General features: G+C 42.1%; 1 protein-coding gene across 5 annotated transcripts in view; it reads right to left on the reverse strand.

Moving 5' to 3' along the window:
* The window catches only part of rps6ka3b (ribosomal protein S6 kinase, polypeptide 3b), a 50,808-nt gene that overhangs the window by 6,983 nt on the left and 19,556 nt on the right, over positions 1-24,269 (reverse strand). For 2 of the 5 annotated variants that reach the window (XM_081601863.1, XM_081601865.1), the window contains 14 exons: positions 7,479-7,595; positions 7,318-7,399; positions 6,212-6,292; positions 6,049-6,128; positions 5,375-5,481; positions 4,726-4,763; positions 4,494-4,636; positions 3,726-3,796; positions 3,279-3,367; positions 2,113-2,177; positions 1,932-2,034; positions 1,759-1,868; positions 530-655; positions 290-379 (listed from right to left, as the gene is read on the reverse strand). In XM_081601863.1, coding sequence (XP_081457989.1) covers positions 290-379; positions 530-655; positions 1,759-1,868; positions 1,932-2,034; positions 2,113-2,177; positions 3,279-3,367; positions 3,726-3,796; positions 4,494-4,636; positions 4,726-4,763; positions 5,375-5,481; positions 6,049-6,128; positions 6,212-6,292; positions 7,318-7,399; positions 7,479-7,595 — 1,302 coding nt within the window. Of the gene's footprint in view, positions 1-289; positions 380-529; positions 656-1,758; positions 1,869-1,931; positions 2,035-2,112; positions 2,178-3,278; positions 3,368-3,725; positions 3,797-4,493; positions 4,637-4,725; positions 4,764-5,374; positions 5,482-6,048; positions 6,129-6,211; positions 6,293-7,317; positions 7,400-7,478; positions 7,596-9,292; positions 9,418-13,397; positions 13,658-24,269 lie in introns of those variants that run through there. The other 3 variants (XM_081601862.1, XM_008396887.3, XM_081601864.1) reach the window with 3 other exon arrangements.

The following is a 24,269-nucleotide window of genomic DNA, read 5'->3' on the forward strand; positions in this document are numbered from 1 at the left end:
ACCCACCCATCATCCATCCATCCATCCATCCATCCACCCACCCATCATCCATCCATCCACCCATCCATCCATCCATCCATCCATCCATCCATCCATCCATCCATCCGTCCATCATCCATCCATCCATCCATCCGTCCATCATCCATCCATCCATCCATCCGTCCATCATCCATCCATCCACCCACCCATCATCCATCCACCCATCATCCATCCATCCACCCATCATCCATTCACCCACCCATCATCCATCCATCCATCCATCCACCCATCATCCATCCATCCGACTCACGTCCTTCAGGGTGATGATGTTCGGATGCTGTCCGTATCTCAGCAGGATTTCCACTTCCTCTGTTGGATCCTTCTTGGTCTTGTTGATGATCTGGAACAAAGTCAGCTGTTTAATTTAAAGTTAAATTTGTAAAAATAAGGCCAAGATCCACCAGAAAACCAGAAAAAAACAAGAAACCCAGTTTTCCTTCCGGACCCGTTTCCACTGAAGCCCAGACGAACAGCAGGATGTTTTCATTACCTTCACGGCGTACTCCATGCCGGTGACTTTGTTGATGCAGCGCTTGCAGATGGAGTAGGAGCCGACGCCGATGTCCTCTTTGACCTCGTAGGTGTCCGAGTACTGAGACGTGCTTCTGTGGAGCTGCTGCGAGAAAAACAGGAACAAAATCAGTCCGAGTTTCAGACGGGAGGAAGATTAGATTACATGTTGCTCTTTCACCAAGACAATCTGTGAAACGCTGCCATGAATGTTTAAACTAAACTAAATAAAAAAGTCATTAAAGAAAAATGGATTTGGAAAAACAAAACAGTTTATTTTCTCCCACAGGAATTATTTACATCTTTTCACTGTCAACTGAAGAACAAACCTGAGCGTCAGCAGCAGCACTAAACGATGTGGAGTTAAGTTTTATCACTTTGTGGTGCCATTGTGGTAATAATAAAAGTGACCATAGAAACTATTCATTATGTTGTTTTTATGTAGCTACACGACTGTAACTGTGTGTCACAGCAATTACAGCCCCACAAACACAAATGACCTTGAAAAACATTCCCGTTTGTAAAATCCTCCTTATGACTCCAGTCACATAAAGAAGCTGCACACAAAGTTATTTAAATAAACAGCGGAGAAAATAATGAAACCCAGTTATGAAGAGAGGTTAGAGGGTTTTAAATGTCATTATAGGAATTTATTGTAACAAAATAAATAAAAATACTTATTAGAAATGTGTCATGATAAAAGCCCAGTTAGCAAACAGTGTGATCAACGTCAAAACGTGACAAAAAAATATTATGTAGTAACAGCATTTTATCAAAATGATTGCAAAAGTATTCATATTTATTGATCCTCTTGTAGAGAAAATGATAAAAAAAATGTTTTTGAGGTTTCAAACATAATGAATCAAAATTTATTTCCACTTTAACAATAAACAATAAATTCTGTTAACCTTCAGCAGCTTCTGATGAGCTGTTGAATATTAGCTTTGCCTTCAACATCTTTAGCTTTTATCCTTTGTTCTTCCGTTGATGCTCTTAAAGTTCTCTCTGCCTCGGGTCTGAAAGCTGCTGCAGTTCTGCTCGGTTCTGTTCAGCCGAACGTTTCCTACCCAGAAAGATTAAATCGTCTTCGAGGAAAGCAGAAACATTGGTTGTGCTTTTGCCTCGACTTTAATCTTTTCTTCCTGCGTCGTCCGCTGAGGTCTGACCCAGACGGTCTGATTACCTCGGAGCGGCAGAGTGTTTGCTCACCTGCACGATGGTATTGGGCATCGGCGTCGGCTCCTCCTCCGTTATGGCCACGAAGCTGAAGCCTCTGAAGAGCTGATGGGCGTTGGCGCTGGGCGGGACGCCCGGCGAGTCTGAGGAGACGAGCCGTTACCGTGGGAACGACAGACGGGAGGGGAGCGAGAGCGAGAGCGTACCTCTGGGCGTTTTCGCCGTGAACTCGGGATCAAAGTAGAAAGTGTCGTCGGGTCGACCGACGGCCGGTTTGAACGGGGGAGAAATTTCTCTGCGGAAAAGTTTCTATGGGAAGGAGAAACGGAAACTTCAACCGGAGGAACAGAAACAACAACAGGATCTCTGGTTTCTGCAGAAACTGACGTTCCAGTCGATCCGGCTGAAGAACGAATGCCTCTTGATTTCCTCCACGCCGTCCGGCCCGGCGCCTGGAAGCAAACAAACCCTCGGTTTCCATAGCAACGCCAAGCATCATAAACTCCATCGCAAATGTGCGAAAAACTTTGGCGAAAAAACACAATTTCACCATTATTTAAATTCAAGAAAGGTGATTAAAATTAGTTTGTTCCAGCTACAAATCATTAAAAATCATCATCTAGTCACTTCCTGTCAACTTCTTCTTCGTGGTTTCTGCCAGTGGAAACACCCGGTTGTTGATCATGTGACTCGTGATGTAAAAAAGTGTTTCCATGGCACTTTTGTGAAATAAATCCAATTTTAAACATCTCATCCTAGCGTCAAAACGTCTTGAAAAATCTTTTTTAGTTTCCATTAAGCAAATTTATCTTCTGAATGTCAAATTAACTACACGGTTAACAGAAACACAGTTGCTGCTTTATTACTCATTTTTTCAAATTATTTAAACTAAAACTAACCAGATGAATCCAGATGAAAGAGCCGTGATTGAAAATTTCACTCAGTCGTTTTCATGGTTCTGATGTTTGAACTTTTATTCATTGCTGTTTATGATCTGCAGCTGGTTTGGGGTCAAAGTTAATGTACAACTGAATGACTGGAAGGTGACCCGGCCTTTTGGGGTCAAAACAATCCCGTATCACCACACCTCCACCACTGTGCCGACCAGCTCTACGAGGACAATGTTGCCATTCTGCAAACCAAACTTTCTCCTTCCACCCGTCCAAACAGTGTCCTGTCGTGACCTTTAACCTCCATCTGAGGTGTCGTGGTGGCAGCATGTTGTCAGTCTTCAGTCAGATGTTGGATGTTCTGAGTTCTGACGACATTTAATTTCCTTTTGGATAAATAAAGTTCTGTTTTTGGTCATTTGTCTGATGATGTCAGTAGCTTCTCTAAGGTCATTGCTGTCGTCTTTCCACCTTGGCGTTGTGTTAAAACATCAATGGGCTCAGACTCATGATAACTAGCTAACAGCTTTTCTGTTTATTAAATGGTGTTGAAGGCAGTTTCTGCCATAAATGTGATGGTAAATCCCTGTTAAAACCTCAAAGCTGCAGGTCTGTAGCTGACATTCTGCTCCCCTCAGCATGATGAAAGCTTGAACATCTTACCCAGTCTGTTGGCTGGGTTGCGTTTGAACAGGTTCCTGAGGAGACTCTGAGCTTCCGAGCTCAGGAACTGCGGCATTCCCAGCTTGGCTCTGCAGAGGAAACAGAAGCGGGACAAACAGAGCAGCGTGAGCCACAGAACTGGACGTCCGTATTGTGTGTCCAGAGCGCGACGATAATCTGCTGCGCAGGAAGCAGCGTCAGCAGTCTGCAGCGCCGCCTCAGCGCTTTCCTGCAGACGACAGTGAAAGGGAGCCGGAGGAAGCAGCGGAGGTTAACGTTTCCTCTCCGAAGACGTTCTCACACGCTCCACATGATCACATTCGCTCTTTCATTTCCACTTTTCAGGCTTTGCTGTCAGAAAGCTCCAGTTCCCGCCCTGCTCCCCGTCTCTGCGCTGAAATCAGAGCCGGTGGGATCGGAGCGCGGCGGCTGGATAAAGTGTCTTACTTGAGGATCATTGTCATCGTCTCCTTCCGGTCTTTGCCTTGGAACGGCAGCGTTCCCGTCAGCATCTCAAACTGAGAAAAAGAACAAAAGCAGCAGCCTGGTCAGATCTGATGCGTTTCACAGTGTTTATAAACTCTGATAAACTCGTTATCCTCCCACGTCTTCCACTAAAAATGGCTTCCAAGCTCCTGCACTTTCTTTAAAAGTGGCTTTAATTTAATTTTCTGCCGATTTAGACTGAAAGTGAGGAAAAGCACCAAAGAGTATCCGACAGGAAGTTGCGGTTTGAGACGTTATCAGATTTTTCTCTGCGCTTTAGCATCACAGTTCGTCTCTACATCAGATAAACATCGATCTGACGCAGAACAAACACAATGCAGATCAGTGGAGGCTAATGCTAAACCGCTAACTTCAACTTATATCCTCCCTTGAAAGAGTTTGACCCTTGATCACCAATTTGACTCTAACCTTTGACCTGCTGGCTGGTAAATGGAAGATCTGTGTGAAACAACATTTCTCTCTGTTATGAACTTCAAATTGCTTAGAAATCCATCATAACATCCCGATTGTTTAATGCGGTTAAATAAAAATTGAGGCAGAATCTGCTGTGGTTTTTGTTCTCTTGAACTTTCATTTATGTTCCAAATTAATAAAAGATTATCAGTCAGATTGGAGTTTAAAAGCTGTTAAACTGTAAAGCTGACTTAGATTTAGCTCTAAACTGGATGTCCAACATCTTTACAGTTTTATTTCTCCGCCTCGCCTCACCATCAGTACGCCGTACGACCACCAGTCGGCGCTGTGCGTGTGCCCCCGCCGGTTCACCACCTCGGGCGCCATGTACTCCACCGTCCCGCAGAAGGAGTAGGCCTTGTTCTCGTGGTCTATCGACTCTTTGCTCAGGCCGAAGTCTGAGGCGAGAGGAAACGTCAGGAGAAGTTCGGCAGCAGCTGAAATGAGCAGCAGGGGAACGAGACGGAGCGAGAAGAGCGGCACCAACCTGTCAGCTTGATGTGTCCGGCCTCGTCCAGCAGGATGCTGGAAACACAGAGACGCTTTATAAAACCAGGGTTACATAATAAACTGAATGAAAAGACACAACAAGGACTGTGACGATAAACTTTACTAGATGATTAACTGTCGTCTAGAAAATGTCGCGATCAGAAATAATATATATATATATATATATATATATATATATATATATATATATATATATATATATAACATATAGACCATTTTCAAATAACACAGTAAAACATCACATTCTCAGAGGATAATTAACTTTACAAATTAAACAAAAATAGCTAAATTATTGCATTTAGAAAACATAAAACTGTATTATCAATAATATTAAATTGCTAACAATTTCTAAGGATTTAGCTGTTAAACAATTTATTACTAAATTTAATAATCTAATTATTAAATTAATAATGTTAGCAACCTAAAAGTTTATACTTATTTTGTCAATATATGGTATTAAAATGTGATTAATTAATTAATTACAGATCCTGCAGTTAAAATTTTAATCAAAAATCTGTAAAAACCAACACAGCTTCTGAGTGAGTTGAGTGCAGGTGTGTGTGTGTGTGTGTCCGTGTGAGTGTGAGTGTGTGTGTGTGTGTGTGTGTGTGTGTGCGCGTGCCCACTTTTCAGGCTTCAGGTCTCTGTAAATGATGCCGAGGCCGTGAAGGTGGTCGAGCGCCAGAGCGAGCTCCGCCAGGTAGAACTTCACGTCCTCCTCGGTGAACATGACCTGCAGCGGAGAAACGGCTCAGAGGTCAGAGGTCAGATCCTGGAGAAACTTCGTTCTCCTCTGAGGAAACATTGAAAACCTGAAAAACACCCGAGCCGACGCAGCTCCTCCCCCACTCAGCTCCTTCAGACTAGCCAGCAGCAATTAGCAAACAAAAAATAGGAATAAAATGGCAACAAATTTCTGATGTATGTTTATCTAAAATTATAAAACATTTGCAGCTCTAAACGATTTTCATTTGGCTGTGAAAATGGTTGCGGACCCCTGGTCTAGTCAAAGTCCAGACCTTCGGAGCACCGTGCAGAACTTAATGAACTGAAGCTGAAGACTGGATCAGATCTCATTTTTTAAACACCAGCTCTACAAGCTGCTGGATCAAGGGGTGTACTTAGTTTATCTGGCAGCGTCTCCCTGCTGAGGGTGTACTTAGTTTATCTGCCAGCGTCTCCCTGCTGAGGGTGTACTTAGTTTATCTGGCAGCGTCTCCCTGCTGAGGGTGTGCTTAGTTTATCTGGCAGCGTCTCCCTGCTGAGGGTGTACTTAGTTTTAGCCATGCCGAGCGTTTACCTCCTTGGACAGGCGGGTGAACAGGTCTCCTCCTCTCAGGAAGTCCAGGATGAGGTAAAGCTTCCCCTCCGTCTGAAACGCTGCAGACAACACGGATGAGACCCAAACTGCTCTCTGATTGGCCGATCGGCGAGTCACGGAGCTCTCCGATTGGCCGACTCACCGTAATGCAGCTTGACGATGAAGGGGTGGTTGACCTCCACCAGGATGTCCCTCTCCATCTTGGTTCTGACCCGGTCGCGAACTGGAAAACACAGAAACCTCCAGATTAACCCGGCAGCCAAAGAAAGGTGCAGCAGCGCCGCTTGATTGGGCTCCGGAGAGGAAGAGGAAGCAGGGCGATGAAGATGAATCGGGACGCAGCAGCAGATGGTGTTTGGTTGGAGATCAGCCTCCGTTCTGGGGTTTATTTCTCTCTCCTGCTTTTTTCGTCCGTCTCATGAGAAAGTGTGAAATTCCATTTTGGGAGATGACGTCCGAGAATCCACAGAAGAAGAAACACGATTTCACACAGAGAAACTAAAGTAGCTTCAATAAAACAGACTCACTGTGACTCTGCACGTCTGTAATCCATATTAATACGGATTGCAGACGATATTTATAACGCATGAAACCAAAACTTTAAACTCAAACACAGTTTAGAGCGATTTTATGTGATATAGTGTCCAACATCTGGCTAGCACACTGGTTTTGGTTCCTTCTACCCAGAATTCCCTGCGCTGAGGTCTACTTCCTGGTTTGGAGCGACCTTCTGTGTTTCTGAGCTGAGTTTCAAAACTCAATTTCTTTTCCTTTTGAAACTAAGAAAAATTTAAACTTTCAAAATTCAGAAGTTTCCGTGTGTTTTCTAAAAAGCTTCTTAATCTCAAAATATCTGAGTTTTTCAAGAAATGTTAAACTTTTTAAACTCAGAAATGTCCAATTTTTCTAGAACATTTCTGATTAATCTCAGAATTTATGAGTTTTTTTTTCTCTAGAAATTTTGTGACTTTTGGAGATCAGAATTTTTTGTCTTCTAGAAAATTTCTGAGATTAATCTAAAAAATATTAGCTTTCTCTTTCTATCTCTAATGGCCCTCATGCGCCCAATCTGGCAACGCTGCAGTTCTGTGTTCTCTCACTGTGCTGCAGCGCCACCGACTGGCCCGGCGGACTTACTACACCATTTTCTGCAAATATGCACCGTTCTGGTTCCTGTGATCAGGAAGCAGCAGGACGGAGATCGCTGGACTGAACCCAAACCAAAGAGGCTCATCCAGGTGTGTTTACCTTTCAGCGTGGCTTTCTTCAGGACCTTCATGGCGTAGAGCTGACCTGCATCCGGTCCTGTGACCTTCCTCACCAGAAACACCTGCAGACCGGAGGCGGGTTCATTCAGAAAGACGAAAACACGGAGACTCTGCCGCTGCCTGGTACCGGAACCGGCTCACCTTCCCAAACGAACCCTGACCCAGAACTTTCCGGAGCTCAAACTGCCGCGGGTCGGCCTTCTCCGACCCCTCCTTCACATGGTGGGTGATGCTGATCTCTTTGATGGGAACGTCATCCTGCAGCACAAACACCACCATCATCATCATCATCATGTTGAACTTTAATTTTAAAGCTTCGCTCAGCAGAAGATGGAGTAAGAGTGTTTTTAAAAATTAATTTTCCATTCCTGGAAAATGATTCTTCACTTCCTCCCATCTCTCATTTCCTCCCTCAGTTCTTTCTACCACGCTCACATTCAGTAAATTAGAATAAATGCACATTTTGAAAACAAGAACCTTTAAGCAGATATATGGATTAAAATATTTTAATTGGTCTGATGTCATATTCTAATCTCAACTATCATGTTTTCATTTGGTAAAAACAGAAAATCACCACAATAAGCATCTCTTCTTTCTTTTCTTAAACTTTCACCAACTCCTCCACTTCTTTCCTTCATTTTTCCATTTTCCCCTCATTTCCTCCATTTTTAGCATATTAAAAATCCCTTTTTCCCCCCAACTCTATTTCTACAGCCTCCTTGGTAAAATGTGTAGGTGTGAAGAAAATCCCCCAAAGCCAGGAAACTGAATTAGAGTGAAATCATTTTACTGGCTGCTGCTCCGCCTGCATGGAATAAATGATTATTATGTAAATTATTTCCTTATTTTCCACCAAAGTCATCCTGATGTGTTTATTTTTAAACTGATTCAGTTTAAATCAGCTCAATCTACACAATAATAAAGTTTATTTTCACTTAAAATGTGAATGTGTTCAACCAGCAGACAAACTATTTCCTCATCCGGACCAGAACTTTTCCAATTAAACTTGTTTTATACGTTTCTTCTCTATTTCCAGATTGAAATTTGAAGTAAACAAAAGAGGATCCTGTTGTTTCAGTTCAGGCTGATGGATTCCCATCGATGCCTTTTGCGTTTCCTCGTCCTGCCTGCTGAGTGCTTCACATTAAAATTTATGTGCAACGATTTGACTGTAAACAACATCAGCCGGATGCACAGATGTTAAAATTTAGACCAAAACCAATATATATATATGCAGATTTTCTACTTTAAATATCAGTATAAATGTCAGATCAGCCTGATTGCATGATAAATTAAAATAAATGTTGTTCTGACATCATGATCCATTTTATTTTCTGCTTAGGTTGCTTGCAGCTTTTTATTTAATGTTTATGTCGATTATTTCAATAGTCAATTAGTCACGATTAATTGTTTTGGTCTTAATTTGATTCATAACATTTTGACACTATAAAAAATGACAACACAACACAGTTCATGTTGCTTCTCTACCTCAGTTAAACTACCCACAATCCAACACTGCATCACTGTCACATGACCAGACAAAAACAGCAACAAGATGGAAATAAACATTGATTAATATCGGCCCGGTTTCACTTAGCCTGGTTCCGATGTGTTGAAATCTGCATGCAACACTTAGACAACAAGGTCAGAGCAGGTTGTGACCGATCAATAAAAGGTGATTGAGCCGCTGAGCCATTACTGATCGATTTCTAAACTCGTTTTTCCCAGCAGGGTTTCACCCGGAGCTGCAGAAACATCCAGGAGCGATCAGATGTTTCTCCCTCCGTTTCATGAGTCACAGGTTTCCCGCCTGTTCATCATCCAAACAGCAGGAAATCCCGGTTGTCATGGAGACGCCCTGAAACCGGCTGCAGTCCAGAAACACCTCCTGCTGAGGATCCTGAGCTCACCAACCAAACAGGTAAATACACCCAGCATCCCCTTCATCTGCATACCTGCAGCTCCCAGGTGGGCGACCTGCCGGCTGCCGGCTGCCCCAGAGGATTCTGGGTCCTGTAGTCCCGAAAACATCTCAGCTTCTGTGGCGCCAACATGCTCCGAGCATCGACTGCGAGGCGGCAGGACGGAGCCGGCGCTGCTTCTCTCTCTCCCTGAGACAACGCCTCCCTCTCTCTCCACGCTCTGTCTCACTTCTTCTATCTTTACTTGAACTGTTCTCACCTCTCCTTTCCTGTTTGCACCTCTCCGTCTCTTCATTAGCGGTTTTTGTTCCCCAACGGGAAGCTGGGCAGCAGAAATCACCAGTTTCTCTGGTTAAATAGATTAAAACTCAAATCCACTGTTAAAAGTGACCGATAATGCTTCCTTGAACAGGCTAGGATGCGTCTATGGCCTATACAAATCATGTTCAATACACTTTTTGCATAAAATCATTCTTTGATAGTGAGACTTCAGTCTATTTTCAGAATGAGCTCTGTCACTTTAAATCCAAATAAGCTGCTTTAAGCCACGCCCCCAACTCAACTCCATGAGAAAATGGCTGCAAACAGATGCACAATTACACAACCATTCACCTTTGAAAAGCAGAAATGGAGCCTCCTGCACAGCCAACAGAAAAGCAGCCAGTGGTTTCTGGATGGAAAGCCAACAACAAAACTCTCGTCTTTTCCAGCAGCCATTGTGCAGACCACACAGCGGTAAAACAAACTGACCAAACGTGCTAGAAATCTGCTGGGGTTGCTTGGTAACAGGCAGGACTCTGCTGGGGTTGCTTGGTAACAGTCTGTGACTCAACAATCATGAGGTTTTTGAAATGGCTCAGTTTCCAGACACCAAAAACCAAAATGGAGGAATAAAACATGTGAAATGGATTCCCTTTAGTAGTTGCCCTCTGAAGAGCTTAATTTAGATCAATCCATCAACTATTCTGAAAATCGGATAAAAGAAATTAGAATATTGTGGAGATTTTTCATATAACCAATTAAGCTTATTTTATACATTGAAAAATACATATCAATAATTTAATTCCTTTTTTAAACATAAAATGAACATTTTATGGCCTAAATTGTGTCAAACAGCATTCCTTTTAGTGAACTATTGATCATTTGTAGCATCTACAGCTAAAAATACTTCTAACATGTCAAAGCTTTGTGTTTGACTGAACATCAACAGTCAAGCGTCAATATATCAATATCGACAATATTTTGGATTAACTAATTAACTAAATATAGGAATTATTTTAAAAGAAATTGAACCAGGCGAAGCTAAAACTGCAGTTTGAGGAGTTCTGGGTTGAACAGATTTACAGATTAAAGGTTTTTTTATTTATCTTAAAACCAAAATGTTTCTATTTTCTGTACAGTTTTGGCTTAATTCTCTGAATGTGTTGTTATTTCAGCAGATGGCAGATTTTAGTTTGAAAATCCAACAATTAATCGATTTCTAAATCAGTTTATGATTATTTCAATAACCGATTGATAACGATTAATCGTTTCAGTTCTAATCTAAACTGATGCTATTTCATGTTATTCTCCATTATATTTCATGATACATTTTCCATCAAAAATCATGACATCGCAGACAAAAGCAGCTCCAGTTTCCATAAGACGATTATGCAGCTAAACATGTAATTAGCTTCAAAAGCATCGCAGCTCTGACTGAACCGACGGCGCACCTGAACGCCACAGCAGCTGATAAAAACAGACTCCGGACAGTTTGTCTGCGCTTGGAGGGCTGACAGGTTTCTGAATGTTGACATTTGAAATCATGGCTTTGTGAGTCTGTGTGTGTGTGTGTGTGTGTGTGTGTGTGTGTGTGTGTGTGTGTGTGTGTGTGTGTGTGTGTGTGTGTGTGTGTGAGTCAGATCGCAGATGGAGGATCAGAGCCGAAGTGACAGGATGCTCATGTAGCACCTCCTGATTACAGGAATAAAAACTGAAAGTCCTGCACCTGTTTCTGCAGAAACCGCACAAAACAGCGAACTCAGGTACGGCTCACCTGCGTCCGCCCACACGGGAATCTAACCTGCAAATTTATGGTGCTAAATGATAGAAATTAAGCAATCAGAACTGAAAACAGGCACAGAAGCAGTTAATTTTCTCCATTTCTTCAGCTCTTCTGCTGACTGGTGGATCCTGAGTCACAATTATGGAAAAGTTTTTTGTTGGTTAAATAACTAGAAAAGTTTCTCTACTAGTGACTGAATCATGAGGTGTTAATAAAAACCTGACAACGTCAAATTTCTCATAAATCAGCAGGAAATCAGTGAGATGAAGCAGGACTGGGACAGAAAATAAAAATAAACAACTGAAAGCCCTAATTTAACCAGCTAAGATAAAAAAAATAAGCTAAATAACACAAAGATTAACCAAGAAAAGATTCAAAAATGAACCTAGATATAAAAGATACAAAACAGGCGAAAATAAGGCAAGTTGAGCTAAAGATTAGCCAAGCTAATTAGATAATATGATGTAATGATGTTAACTCCAGACGCAAAAAGATAAAACTACAAAATTAACAGAATATAAAAATATACAGCAAATTAAATGCAAGACAAACTAAGATGACCAAAAATAAAGATAAATTATTAAAGATACAAAAATATAAGACAAAAAACTAAAGTAAAACAGGTTATATTAAGAAATATCAATAATATTTTACAGCCAAAGCTTAAAACAAGATAAGCTCAGTTAAGCTAAATAAACTAAAATCAGGTTTGTTTGATATAAAGACTGTTGGAGCAAAAATAAAAAAACAAACCAGGTAAGACAGATTAGCAAACTGGGATAAATTAAGCCTAAACAAGCAAAATAATCAAAAACAGCTCAGGATAATAAAACTACAACATTTTAATCCACAAACCCTGTAAAGAAATGATGTTTTTGTGACTAACTCACAGAAACTAAGAGCCTAAACATCCAGCCGGACCAACCCTCGAGTTTACGAGCCTTTTTATGCCTGAATGATTCATATGTGAGAAAGATGTTCCTTCACAACCAAAACAGAAACATTCCTCTGCCCAGACCTGCACTGGAAACCAGAGAAAAAGCTGCAGAAGCCCAAGAAAAACTCAAATTAAAGCCTCAGAAACTGCTGATGCAGAACAAAATGAAGGATTACAAGGAAATATGACAGTTTGGAAGAATTTTTTGTTTGAATTTCAGTCAGAAAATTCAACTGAACGACTAAATTTCATTGAGTTTTGCAACCAACTCCAACCTAAAAATCCAACATGGTTTTAAATATATTCAATTTTCCCACATCTGACAGTTTTAATCTTTAGCTGAAAGTTAAAATCCATATTTCCTTCATTCTGTGACTCAGGTGATAATTTCTGACAGGTTGGCCTCAGCAACAGGCTTCACATCTGTGAGACAATATAATTATAATTAAAAGGCCATGTGAGCAAATTCAATCAGCTGAGCAAACCTCCCAGTGGAGACATCACGCAGCAGCAATATTAAATCAACTCAAACCGCCAGCCGGTTTTTATCCTCTGAGCAAACAGATTACGACGTTTCTGAAACAAACCTGGAAAAAAAAATTACACTAAATGCTATTTAAAACGTAAAGAATACAACAAAAACTAGAGGTTAAGGAAAGAGCTGCTTCGTTCTGTCGGGTAAGAAGATTATTAATTATCCCTTTACTCACCGTGTTTGCAGTCAGATTATCCACCTTTTATTACAGGCAAAGGTTTATTCTGCACATACGAAGCCAAACAACAGAAATAATCTGACTTTCCAAGAGAATATTAGTGAAGATAAATCTGTTTATGAACTGAGTTGATAAAATGTATTAGATTAAATATCTTTATCTGGGTGGTTTTCCTCTGGGAAGCTGATTGAGTCAATAATTCCTGAATAAAGTTTAAAAACTTCTGGCAGATTATTTCACTGATAAACGAGAAATGTTTCATCAATATTAAGGGATTATTGACTTGAAACAAGCTCCTATACGTCTTGCTGAAAAGTTAGTTTTGTCTTGTGCTGAGATATTTGCACTAAAAGTTTTTGTTTCTGCAGCTGAAACCATTCCACCGTTTTCTGAGAATCGTATAAAAACAAACATCTGTTAGCGTTAAATCTCAGGATTACTCACAGCCTCACTCAGAGATTCTGGTCCACAACACTCTAAAGCTCTCAGCTTCTCCAGCCCGGGTTTCTCCCAGCAGCCGGCGCCGCCGTCCGACCCGGAGGAGAGCAGGAGCCGCCGGAGGGACTTCAGGCGGCGCCTCAGCGCCCTGACCAGGCCGGCGGCGGCGGTGGCGGCGCAGGCGGAGCAGCCGGTCATGGTGCGTCAGCGCGGCGGGATCCCCCTCTGAGCAGAGCGAGGTCCCTGCCTGTGCTCAGGACTGCAGCTGTAACCTTCCACCCAGAGTTTCCAGCAGATGTCCTGGAGATCCCCGCAGCCGCTGACCAATCACCAAACACCACGAGGAGCACAACTCCCACTGCAAATTCCCCATCCGCACCGCAAATACCCCGACATGGGAAGGTGGCTAGCTGTGCTTAGAAGGAAGTTTCTATCCCTTATTTACATTTAAAAAACAAAGAAGCCGACTGTTTGATCTCTAAAGCTTCTTTTAATTCACAGAATGAACCAAATACTGATATCAGCCGAGTTCCTAAAAAGAATCAAGATAAATGCATTAAGGAGAAAAACATCTGGTTTGGTTTTCATGTTTTCACACCTGATTGTCACATAAAACTGATTTGATTGGAGACTAAAACTCCATCATCTGCTCCACCTGCAGCTGCTCTGAGTCAAACCAACCTGTTCCCCTCCTGGCCTGTGGGGGCGCTGCACCAAGAACCACTGAAGGAAACGACACAGAAACCTCTGAAGACACTAAGAGCAACTTACTTCTTCACCAGATGGAAACTAAAACATTGACTAACGACAGAAACACATTTCTAAAGCTAGCGCTAGGCTAGTGCGTTTGTTTTGGTTGAATTTACCCAGAATGCCCTGCACTGCAGTCCACTTCCTGCTTCTGGAGCGATCTCCAATCTGCTTGCCGTTCACATATGAATTCAGACCAAACCAGAGTTCACTTCAACCAAACCCAGACAGACGTTTGTAGGCAGATCACTTCCCCAAACGAACCGGGCTTTGACTAGGCAAACGGACTGGAGCTCCTTCAGGCTGCATTCATTCATCCTGAGCAGAAATTTCACACTAATCTGAGGCTTTTACGATTCATTTTTACTCATTATTCAAGTAAAAATAAATCCATCTTGACTATATTTTCTAAAAATAAGATTTATGTGCCTGTAGTTGGATTTATGGTTCTGTTTTTCCGCTCCGCACCGGTTCAAAACCACAAACTAACCCACGACTTCTAGCTTTCAACAACAGTAATTCTGGCTGATTATTCAACCGTTCCAGTTGGTAAACTGGTAAAGTTCATTTAAACTGGTTTAGGATCATTTTCCCGTCTTTTTTAAACATATATTTCTTAATTTCAGGTGAAACTGAACAATCTGACAGTATTCCTGTAATGATAACAATTTACTGGACCATTAATTATTGTGGTAAACGATGATATTGTTTTGACAACATTAATGTAATATACTGATAATGATGCAAGTTGGACAATGGAACATCTTTTAAATATCTAGGGGGAAAATGACCAAAAATCATGAATAAAATGGCTAAAAACAGAATCTATCAAATATTTATTAACATCCATCTTCAAAACTTTTGTATTTTTGAAAATCAAGTGAACAAATTTCATGTTATATTAAATAATATGCAGCTGTTAATGAAAGGAAACATCTGGTGGGAAAAGAGGTGAAAGATTCACTAAAGGGGAAAATATAAAACATTAAATCTCATGTTAGGGATCTTATATAAAGATTTTAAAATTTTACAAATAGTGTTTCACTGCTGTGAAACTCATTAATTATTCAGGAAAAACTCCTAAAATATAAACAAAAACTGCAGATACTTTTGGTTTCTTATCAGAAAAACCAGAGAATTTTAATAAAATCTGGTTTTTCAGATGCACACTTGATAAAAAAAAAGCACATTAAATGTTTAATAAGTTCATAAACTAAAATAAATATTAAATATTTTATTTTTCCAGGTCTGGTGAAGCAGATGAATAAATCCAGCTGATGTAGCAAACGCTGACGCAAACCCAGAAACTCAAACATGTTTAAAACTCCCAGCTGATCCTCTGCAGCAGAATCACAATGCAGCCCCCACCGCCGCGACCTTTGACCCCGCAGGCAGGAAATCCTCCACCTGCCAATGCCCGTCTCTCCTCCCAAACACAATGTACACAATGCTGCTGACATTTCTTAGATTACCTCCACCTGTTGTCGCCTCGGCTGCCTGTGAACTGGTTTCCACTGGAACCAGTGGGACTCAGACCGCGGACTGGGAGGGAAACTGGGAGTGTAAACACCTGCTGGTTCTCTAAAACCTGTTATGCAACCAACCAGTTAAATAACGCCGGAGCGCCGTCTTCCTGTTTCTTTGTTTCCTCCGATTGTATAAAATCTGTAATAAAGTCTGATCATTTATTGTAAAAATTAAGTTTATAAAACTGTCAGGATTTACAAACATCCTTTATAAATTAAGCTAAATTAATAATCTAGAAAAAAATAAAAATTATCGTGGAGCTTATTTTGTAAATTACTTTAACGTTTGTAAAATATTTTATTTTCCAGTTCTTGGGTGCCCCGCCCCTTTCTGATGTCGCCCTGGGCAAACGCCCATATCAAAAGCTGCCACTGTGCTCACTCAAAAAAGTTTTACTGTCCGACGGTATTTTTACTATTTTACCTTATATTTTCTATTTTATTGATGAGCAATGCATTCACCGCCATACAGCTACTTTAAGAAAGGAGAGCTGAAACGATTAATCGAATTAATCATTATTGATTAAATAATCGTCAACTAATTTAGTAATCGATTAATTGTTAACTAGAGTCTAAAGGCCATTTGCTGAAGAAAACACATTCAGGGCAGTAATTAAGCAAAACTGTACAAAATACGTTTTGCATTTAAGATTAAAAAAAATTCTCTTTCTGTAAAAACGTTTTAGTCAAAACTCCTCAAGTGTTTTTATAGCTTCACTGATTCATTAATTTTTATTTTATTCCAATTTAAGCAATAATGTTAATTTTCTTTTTATTGTTATTTTTTATTTGCATTTTCTAAATGTATTGAAAAACCTGAATATGCCATTTTTTATCTGATTAAATGTCACAATAATTGATCGATTAGACTTTTGAAATAATAGTTATTAACCTCACTTATCGCTTTGCAAACATTAGCAGAGAATATCATGATAAAACTTTAAGTCCATATCGCCGTATCGGAACCAGATATCGGTATCGGAAGTGAAAACGGTTCATCTAATCGGGGGCCTCAAATAAAAACATAAAAACGTAAATGAACGTCGGATCTGGAGAAGTTTGAACTTCATTCAGCTGGCAGGACAAGAGGACAGGAAGCCGACACCACATTCACATCCTTATTAACTCCGGTAATAAAAATAGACGCGGCCGCGACTCGAGCAATAATCCCAAACACACCGACGATGAAGAGGACGAGGATGATGATGTTTATCCTCCAACTCTCTGTTTACGCTGCTGAAGCTTCGACTCCAAAGGTTTTTTTCCACTGTTGTTCACAGTTTGACTGTCAGCAGGTCAAAGCATCAAGCAAACGTCGATGTGTGTGTGTGTGTGTGTGTGTGTGTGTGTGTGTGTGTGTGTGTGTGTGTGTGTGTGTGTGTGTGTGTGTGTGCGTGTGTTGTGTGCAGCTTCTCCATGGCAGCAGCGATCATGGATTCCATTCCAGACAATCTGCGCCCTCTAAGCCCGTTACGCAATCAAATTAACGGGCCGGATGGTCACCGCACTGACAGACACACAAACGCTCAGGATGTGTCAGGACGTGGGTTCAGATAACACACACACACACACACACACACACACACACACACACACACACACACACACACACACACACAGCGGTGAGTCAAAGCAGGGGAACACTGAACTTAATAAAATCATCTGCTCCAAAATGAGAGCTAAATATCTGAGCTGCTAGTTGGAGGAGGAAGAAGAAGAAGAACAAGAAGAACAAGAAGAACAAGAAGAAGAACAGGAAGAAGAAGAAGAAGAAGAACAAGAACAAGAAGAAGAAGAGCGTCACCTACAGGAGCATGTTTCCAAATATTTCTATTTTAGTACACAAAACAAATGCAATAAACTTTACTCAAGATTTAAACTAGTTGTACTTGTAGAAGTATTTTTAGTCCACAGCAAATAATTCAGTACGTTTAAAATAAAAACAAAACAAACTTACAACTTTTCTAGTTACAAATCATTTTGTTTCAGAGGAAACAAAATTAGCCAGAAATTCTGTGAAAATTTAAAAAAAAAAAAAGCTTCAAAGAAGCTGAAATCATTTGATGAACACTGTAAAAACAGAAATGTTGCCAAATAATTTTTTTGATTTTAGTCCAAATTTCTCAGAGCACAAAAGATAAAACCAACTTTCAGTTACATTTCAGCAAGATATGGAAATCTCTTTTAATTAATATTTAAGAAAAATGTTTAGTTCCACTGGCAGATTATTTCCTTTAAAATGTGAAGAATATCTTACTATAATTTAAATAATCTGTTTTACTTTTTAGAATCAGTATTAAGGAATTATTGTCTTGAAATAACCTCCTATATTTTGCTGAAAAGTTACTTGTAAGTTAGTTTTGTGTTATTTTAAGTGAACTAAGATATTTGCACTAGAAACTAGACAAAAACACTTGGTAAGATTTTGTGTTTTTGCAGTGTTCATCTAATCATTTTAGATTTTTCTGTAAACTCTTTGGCTAAAACATCTTAGTAACTACAAAATACATTTCCATTATTGTCCAGCTGTAGTTTGGTCTCCAGCTAACGATTACTTCAGTAATTGATTATTCTATTGATTATTTTCACAATTGATTGGATATAAATGGTCACATTCCGCAGGTTAAGAGACTTAACTGTTAAATTTCTCCTGTAATATTAGAAATACGTTAAAAGATGAAAATAAAACAATTAAATTCCTTTTCTAAACAAGAAAATAAAGATTTTATTGGCTAAAGAGCATCATCATTAGAAAAAGATGAAAAATCCTTCAAACAAGGAAATGAGAAAAACTCAGGAGTTTCTGCTGGTCTGATAATCAATACAGTTTAATTTATGGATTAATTGATTAATCACTGAACAGAAAAAAGTGAAGTTTGAACCAGATGAAGCCAAAACTGTAACCTAATTAATTCTGGGTAGAAAATGTTTATTTTCTTACATCTTAAATGTAAAATGTTTATGTTTTTGTAGTTTCAGCTTCATTACTGCTCTGTCGTTCTTTAATTCACAAATATAAATATTTTTATTTGTTGGGTGAAAAAACTGCACATGATAAATTACAAGTTTTTACAGTAGATTTTATTTTCTCATCACAAACTACAGTAAATAATCTGCAGGATTTATTAACTTTTATATCTATATTGTCCATAATTTCTGTATTAGCTGAAAATTGTATCGCGATAAATTCAGGGACAATTTATTCTCCAGGAAATAAGAAAAGAAAAGATTAGCCTCTGGTCCAAACCTAAACATTAAAGGAGAGAAAAGAAAAGAAACAGATCCACAGCTAATAAACGTCTGGAAGTTAAAATGTTTTCAGCAACAACAAACAAACAAACTACTGACGTTGTTCAGATGAACTCCCAGGTTTTCACTTTAACTCACGTTTCCACCGAGTCGGAGAAAAACGACGTATGAGAAGAATTTCTTCTTCTAAAAGAGATGGAGGAAAAGGGAAGAGGTGGGAGGACGAGCGAGGAGAGAGAGAGGGAGAGAGAGAGAGAGAGAGAGAGAGAGAGGCGGATATGAGGGCGAGCGAGGGATCATCAAGAATGGATGAGGAGGAGCGATGAAGATCTTCATCATTTATTCAAGACTCTGGAGGAAAAGAATCTGAATCAGAGCCGAGCGGCTTCAGATCCTCCGGTTCTGATGGAACAAACTACCAGAGCTGAAGAGACAAACTACCAGAAATAAAGATACAAACTACCAGAAATAGACAAACTACCAGAGATAAAGAGACAAACTACCAGAGCTGAAGAGACAAACTACCAGAGATAAAGAGACAAACTACCAGAGCTGAAGAGACAAACTACCAGAGATAAAGAGACAAACTACCAGAGATGAAGAGACAAACTACCAGAGCTGAAGAGACAAACTACCAGAGATAAAGAGACAAACTACCAGAGATAAAGAGACAAACTACCAGAGATAAAGAGACAAACTACCAGAGCTGAAGAGACAAACTACCAGAGATAAAGAGACAAACTACCAGAAATAAAGAGACAAACTACCAGAAATAAAGAGACAAACTACCAGAACTTAAAAAATGACACAAACTACCAAAGCTGAATGTTTCAATTTCAATTCTCTGTAAAAAACATTTCCTGTTTTAGTTTGTTTTCAACCGATGAGTCGCTAACGAGCCAAACTAACGAGTCGCTAACGAGCCAAACTAACGAGTCGCTAACGAGCCAAACTAACGAGTCGCTAACGAGCCAAACTAACGAGTCGCTAACGAGCCAAACTAACGAGTCGCTAACGAGCCAAACTAACGAGTCGCTAACGAGCCAAACTAACGAGTCGCTAACGAGCCGCAGCAACAGGAAGGACGTCCAGATTCTCGTTAAATGATTCTCAATGTTTTAGCTCCTCTGATCATCTGAAGGTTCACATTTTATCTTTTTATGCCCAAAACCATCAGTAAAACCAGGAAGAGTCATTTCAGGACCACGTCTGGAGGAGTCGGCGTTTTAAATAATAACTTCAGTGACTCTGTGGTTTGTTGGTAAACGGACATGAAACTGTCGTCCCTCCAAGCTGCCAGATTTCCTCCGTAGTTTAGCACCAAGAGCTTTTCATGTTTTTCTTCGTTCCCCTTTTCTGCACCTGACAACATGAAGCATCGTTTGTCTAACAGATTAAATAAAACAATTAATTTAATTAAATCTAACTGGAGTAAAATAAACTCAGACCTTAGAAAATGATCAAATACTTGAATATAAATAAAAATAAAGAGAATGAAGCCATAAAGTAGATTCTACTTTTTAAAGCCCATTAGGGACAAACGGGTTAGCATCATGATGCTACTGCGCTATGAAGGGATGAAGTTTTACTCCGTTTGTCCATGTCGACGTGAACATCGACTTTATCAAATTAACTTTATTAAATTAACTTTATAATGATTACAAGGATATTTCACTTCTTGGGAATAAAATACGTTAAAATTATCCCAGATTTTGATCAGGAGTCATGGAGCTGGTAGGAGTCATGGAGCTGGCAGGAGTCATGGAGCTGGCAGGAGTCATGGAGCTGGCAGGAGTCATGGAGCTGGCAGGAGTCATGGAGCTAGCAGGAGTCATGGAGCTGTAAGGAGTCATGGAGCTGTAAGGAGTCATGGAGCTGGCAGGAGTCATGGAGCTGGTAGGAGTCATGGAGCTGGCAGGAGTCATGGAGCTGGCAGGAGTCATGGAGCTAGCAGGAGTCATGGAGCTGGCAGGAGTCATGGAGCTGGCAGGAGTCATGGAGCTAGCAGGAGTCATGGAGCTGGCAGGAGTCATGGAGCTGGCAGGAGTCATGGAGCTGGCAGGAGTCATGGAGCTGGCAGGAGTCATGGAGCTGGCAGGAGTCATGGAGCTGGCAGGAGTCATGGAGCTGGCAGGAGTCATGGAGCTGGCAGGAGTCATGGAGCTGAGCAGGAGTCAGAGTCATGGAGCTGGCAGGAGTCATGGAGCTGGCAGGAGTCATGGAGCTGGCAGGAGTCATGGAGCTGGTAGGAGTCATGGAGCTGGCAGGAGTCATGGAGCTGGCAGGAGTCATGGAGCTGGTAGGAGTCATGGAGCTGGCAGGAGTCATGGAGCTGGCAGGAGTCATGGAGCTGGTAGGAGTCATGGAGCTGGCAGGAGTCATGGAGCTGGCAGGAGTCATGGAGCTGGTAGGAGTCATGGAGCTGGCAGGAGTCATGGAGCTGGCAGGAGTCATGGAGCTGGCAGGAGTCATGGAGCTGGCAGGAGTCATGGAGCTGGCAGGAGTCATGGAGCTGGTAGGAGTCATGGAGCTAGCAGGAGTCATGGAGCTGGCAGGAGTCATGGAGCTGGCAGGAGTCATGGAGCTGGCAGGAGTCATGGAGCTGGCAGGAGTCATGGAGCTGGCAGGAGTCATGGAGCTGAGGAGCTGGCAGGAGTCATGGAGCTAGCAGGGGTCATGGAGCTGGCAGGAGTCATGGAGCTGGTAGGAGTCATGGAGCTGGCAGGAGTCATGGAGCTGGCAGGAGTCAGGAGCTGGTAGGAGTCATGGAGCTGGCAGGAGTCATGGAGCTGGCAGGAGTCATGGAGCTGGCAGGAGTCATGGAGCTGGTAGGAGTCATGGAGCTGGCAGGAGTCATGGAGCTGGCAGGAGTCATGGAGCTGGCAGGAGTCATGGAGCTGGCAGGAGTCATGGAGCTGGCAGGAGTCATGGAGCTGTAGGAGTCATGGAGCTGTAGGAGTCATGGAGCTGGTAGGAGTCATGGAGCTGGTAGGAGTCATGGAGCTGGTAGGAGTCATGGAGCTGGCAGGAGTCATGGAGCTGGCAGGAGTCATGGAGCTGGTAGGAGTCATGGAGCTGGCAGGAGTCATGGAGCTGGCAGGAGTCATGGAGCTGGCAGGAGTCATGGAGCTGGTAGGAGTCATGGAGCTAGCAGGAGTCATGGAGCTGGCAGGAGTCATGGAGCTGGTAGGAGTCATGGAGCTGGCAGGAGTCATGGAGCTGGCAGGAGTCATGGAGCTGGCAGGAGTCATGGAGCTGGTAGGAGTCATGGAGCTGGCAGGAGTCATGGAGCTGGAAGGAGTCATGGAGCTGTAAGGAGTCATGGAGCTGGCAGGAGTCATGGAGCTGGTAGGAGTCATGGAGCTAGCAGGAGTCATGGAGCTGGCAGGAGTCATGGAGCTGGTAGGAGTCATGGAGCTGGCAGGAGTCATGGAGCTGGCAGGAGTCATGGAGCTGGCAGGAGTCATGGAGCTGGTAGGAGTCATGGAGCTAGCAGGAGTCATGGAGCTGGCAGGAGTCATGGAGCTGGTAGGAGTCATGGAGCTGGCAGGAGTCATGGAGCTGGCAGGAGTCATGGAGCTGGCAGGAGTCATGGAGCTGGTAGGAGTCATGGAGCTGGCAGGAGTCATGGAGCTGTAAGGAGTCATGGAGCTGTAAGGAGTCATGGAGCTGGCAGGAGTCATGGAGCTGGTAGGAGTCATGGAGCTAGCAGGAGTCATGGAGCTGGCAGGAGTCATGGAGCTGGCAGGAGTCATGGAGCTGGTAGGAGTCATGGAGCTGGCAGGAGTCATGGAGCTGGCAGGAGTCATGGAGCTGGTAGGAGTCATGGAGCTGGCAGGAGTCATGGAGCTGGCAGGAGTCATGGAGCTGGCAGGAGTCATGGAGCTGGTAGGAGTCATGGAGCTGGCAGGAGTCATGGAGCTGTAAGGAGTCATGGAGCTGTAAGGAGTCATGGAGCTGGCAGGAGTCATGGAGCTGGCAGGAGTCATGGAGCTGGTAGGAGTCATGGAGCTGGCAGGAGTCATGGAGCTGGCAGGAGTCATGGAGCTGGCAGGAGTCATGGAGCTGGCAGGAGTCATGGAGCTGGCAGGAGTCATGGAGCTGGCAGGAGTCATGGAGCTAGCAGGAGTCATGGAGCTAGCAGGAGTCATGGAGCTGGCAGGAGTCATGGAGCTGGCAGGAGTCATGGAGCTGGTAGGAGTCATGGAGCTGGTAGGAGTCATGGAGCTGGCAGGAGTCATGGAGCTGGTAGGGGTCATGGAGCTGGCAGGGGTCATGGAGCTGGTAGGAGTCATGCTGCGGGACGCGGAGCAAATGATTCGATCAAACGAGGCTCAGGTGTCGGAGCAAAGCTGTCAGCATCACGCTTCAGAAACCGGGTCAGAACCGGCCCGGTGCTACAGCTTCACTTCCTGCCCAGAAACCGGGTCAGAACCGGCCCGGTGCTACAGCTTCACTTCCAGCTCAGAAACCGGGTCAGAACCGGCCCGGCGTTGCAGAAACGAGGTCCAGATTCAGGGACTCAGACGTTCTGAGAACATTTCCTGCTAAAACTGCACCGACTTGTTTAAATCAAACATGTTTAAAAGATTTAAATTTATTTTAGTCCACGTCTGTTTTGACCCACATGTTTGGACTCCCCTGTTCTGGACACGTTCTCCTCCCTTCAGAAATCCAAGAATCAGCTTCCTTCCTGTTTCTGGTTCTGTTTGGACCCAAATGACTCCGAGCCTTTGTCCTTCAGAGACAAACAGAGACAATCGTTCCATAATGAATCCCTGGAAAGTCCAAATTCCCCCAGAAATGGTCCCTTTGTTCGTGTTTCTGTTGAAACGTGAGCAAAAAGCCACATTAACGACTTTAAAAGCAGCTTTTCCAGCCGAGCATCAGCAGGGAGGATATTAAACATGATTACGTCTTTAAAACAGCAAAATAATTAATTACACTCTGATTTTTACCGCTGCAGGTTTCGGCCCTCTGGGTGGAAACAAACAGGAAGGAGGAGTTTTATAGAAAAAACTCAGATTTTCAGATAAATCTCAAAAAAAAAAAACGTAAACATTTCTGAGTTAGAAAAGTCAAAAATGTGGCGCAGGGGTTGAGCACAGCCCACGTGTGGAGGGCTGGCTCCTCGACGCAGCCGTCGCAGGTTCGATTCCCGGCCTGGCGACCTTTGCCCTCTTTCCTGTCAACTATCAAATAAAGGAAACCAGGGCTAATGAATTTTAAAAAAGCTGAAAAATATGCTAAAATTTTGAGAATTTTTCAAAACATAAAGGAACATTTTGAGATTAGTATCAGAAATTTTGTAGATCAGGAAAATTTCAAAATTTTTAAAATTACTAAATTTAAA

This window comes from Poecilia reticulata, chromosome 20, assembly GCF_904066995.2.
Source record: "Poecilia reticulata chromosome 20, P_reticulata-male-v2, whole genome shotgun sequence".
In the NCBI taxonomy this organism is placed as follows: Eukaryota; Metazoa; Chordata; class Actinopteri; order Cyprinodontiformes; family Poeciliidae; genus Poecilia; species Poecilia reticulata.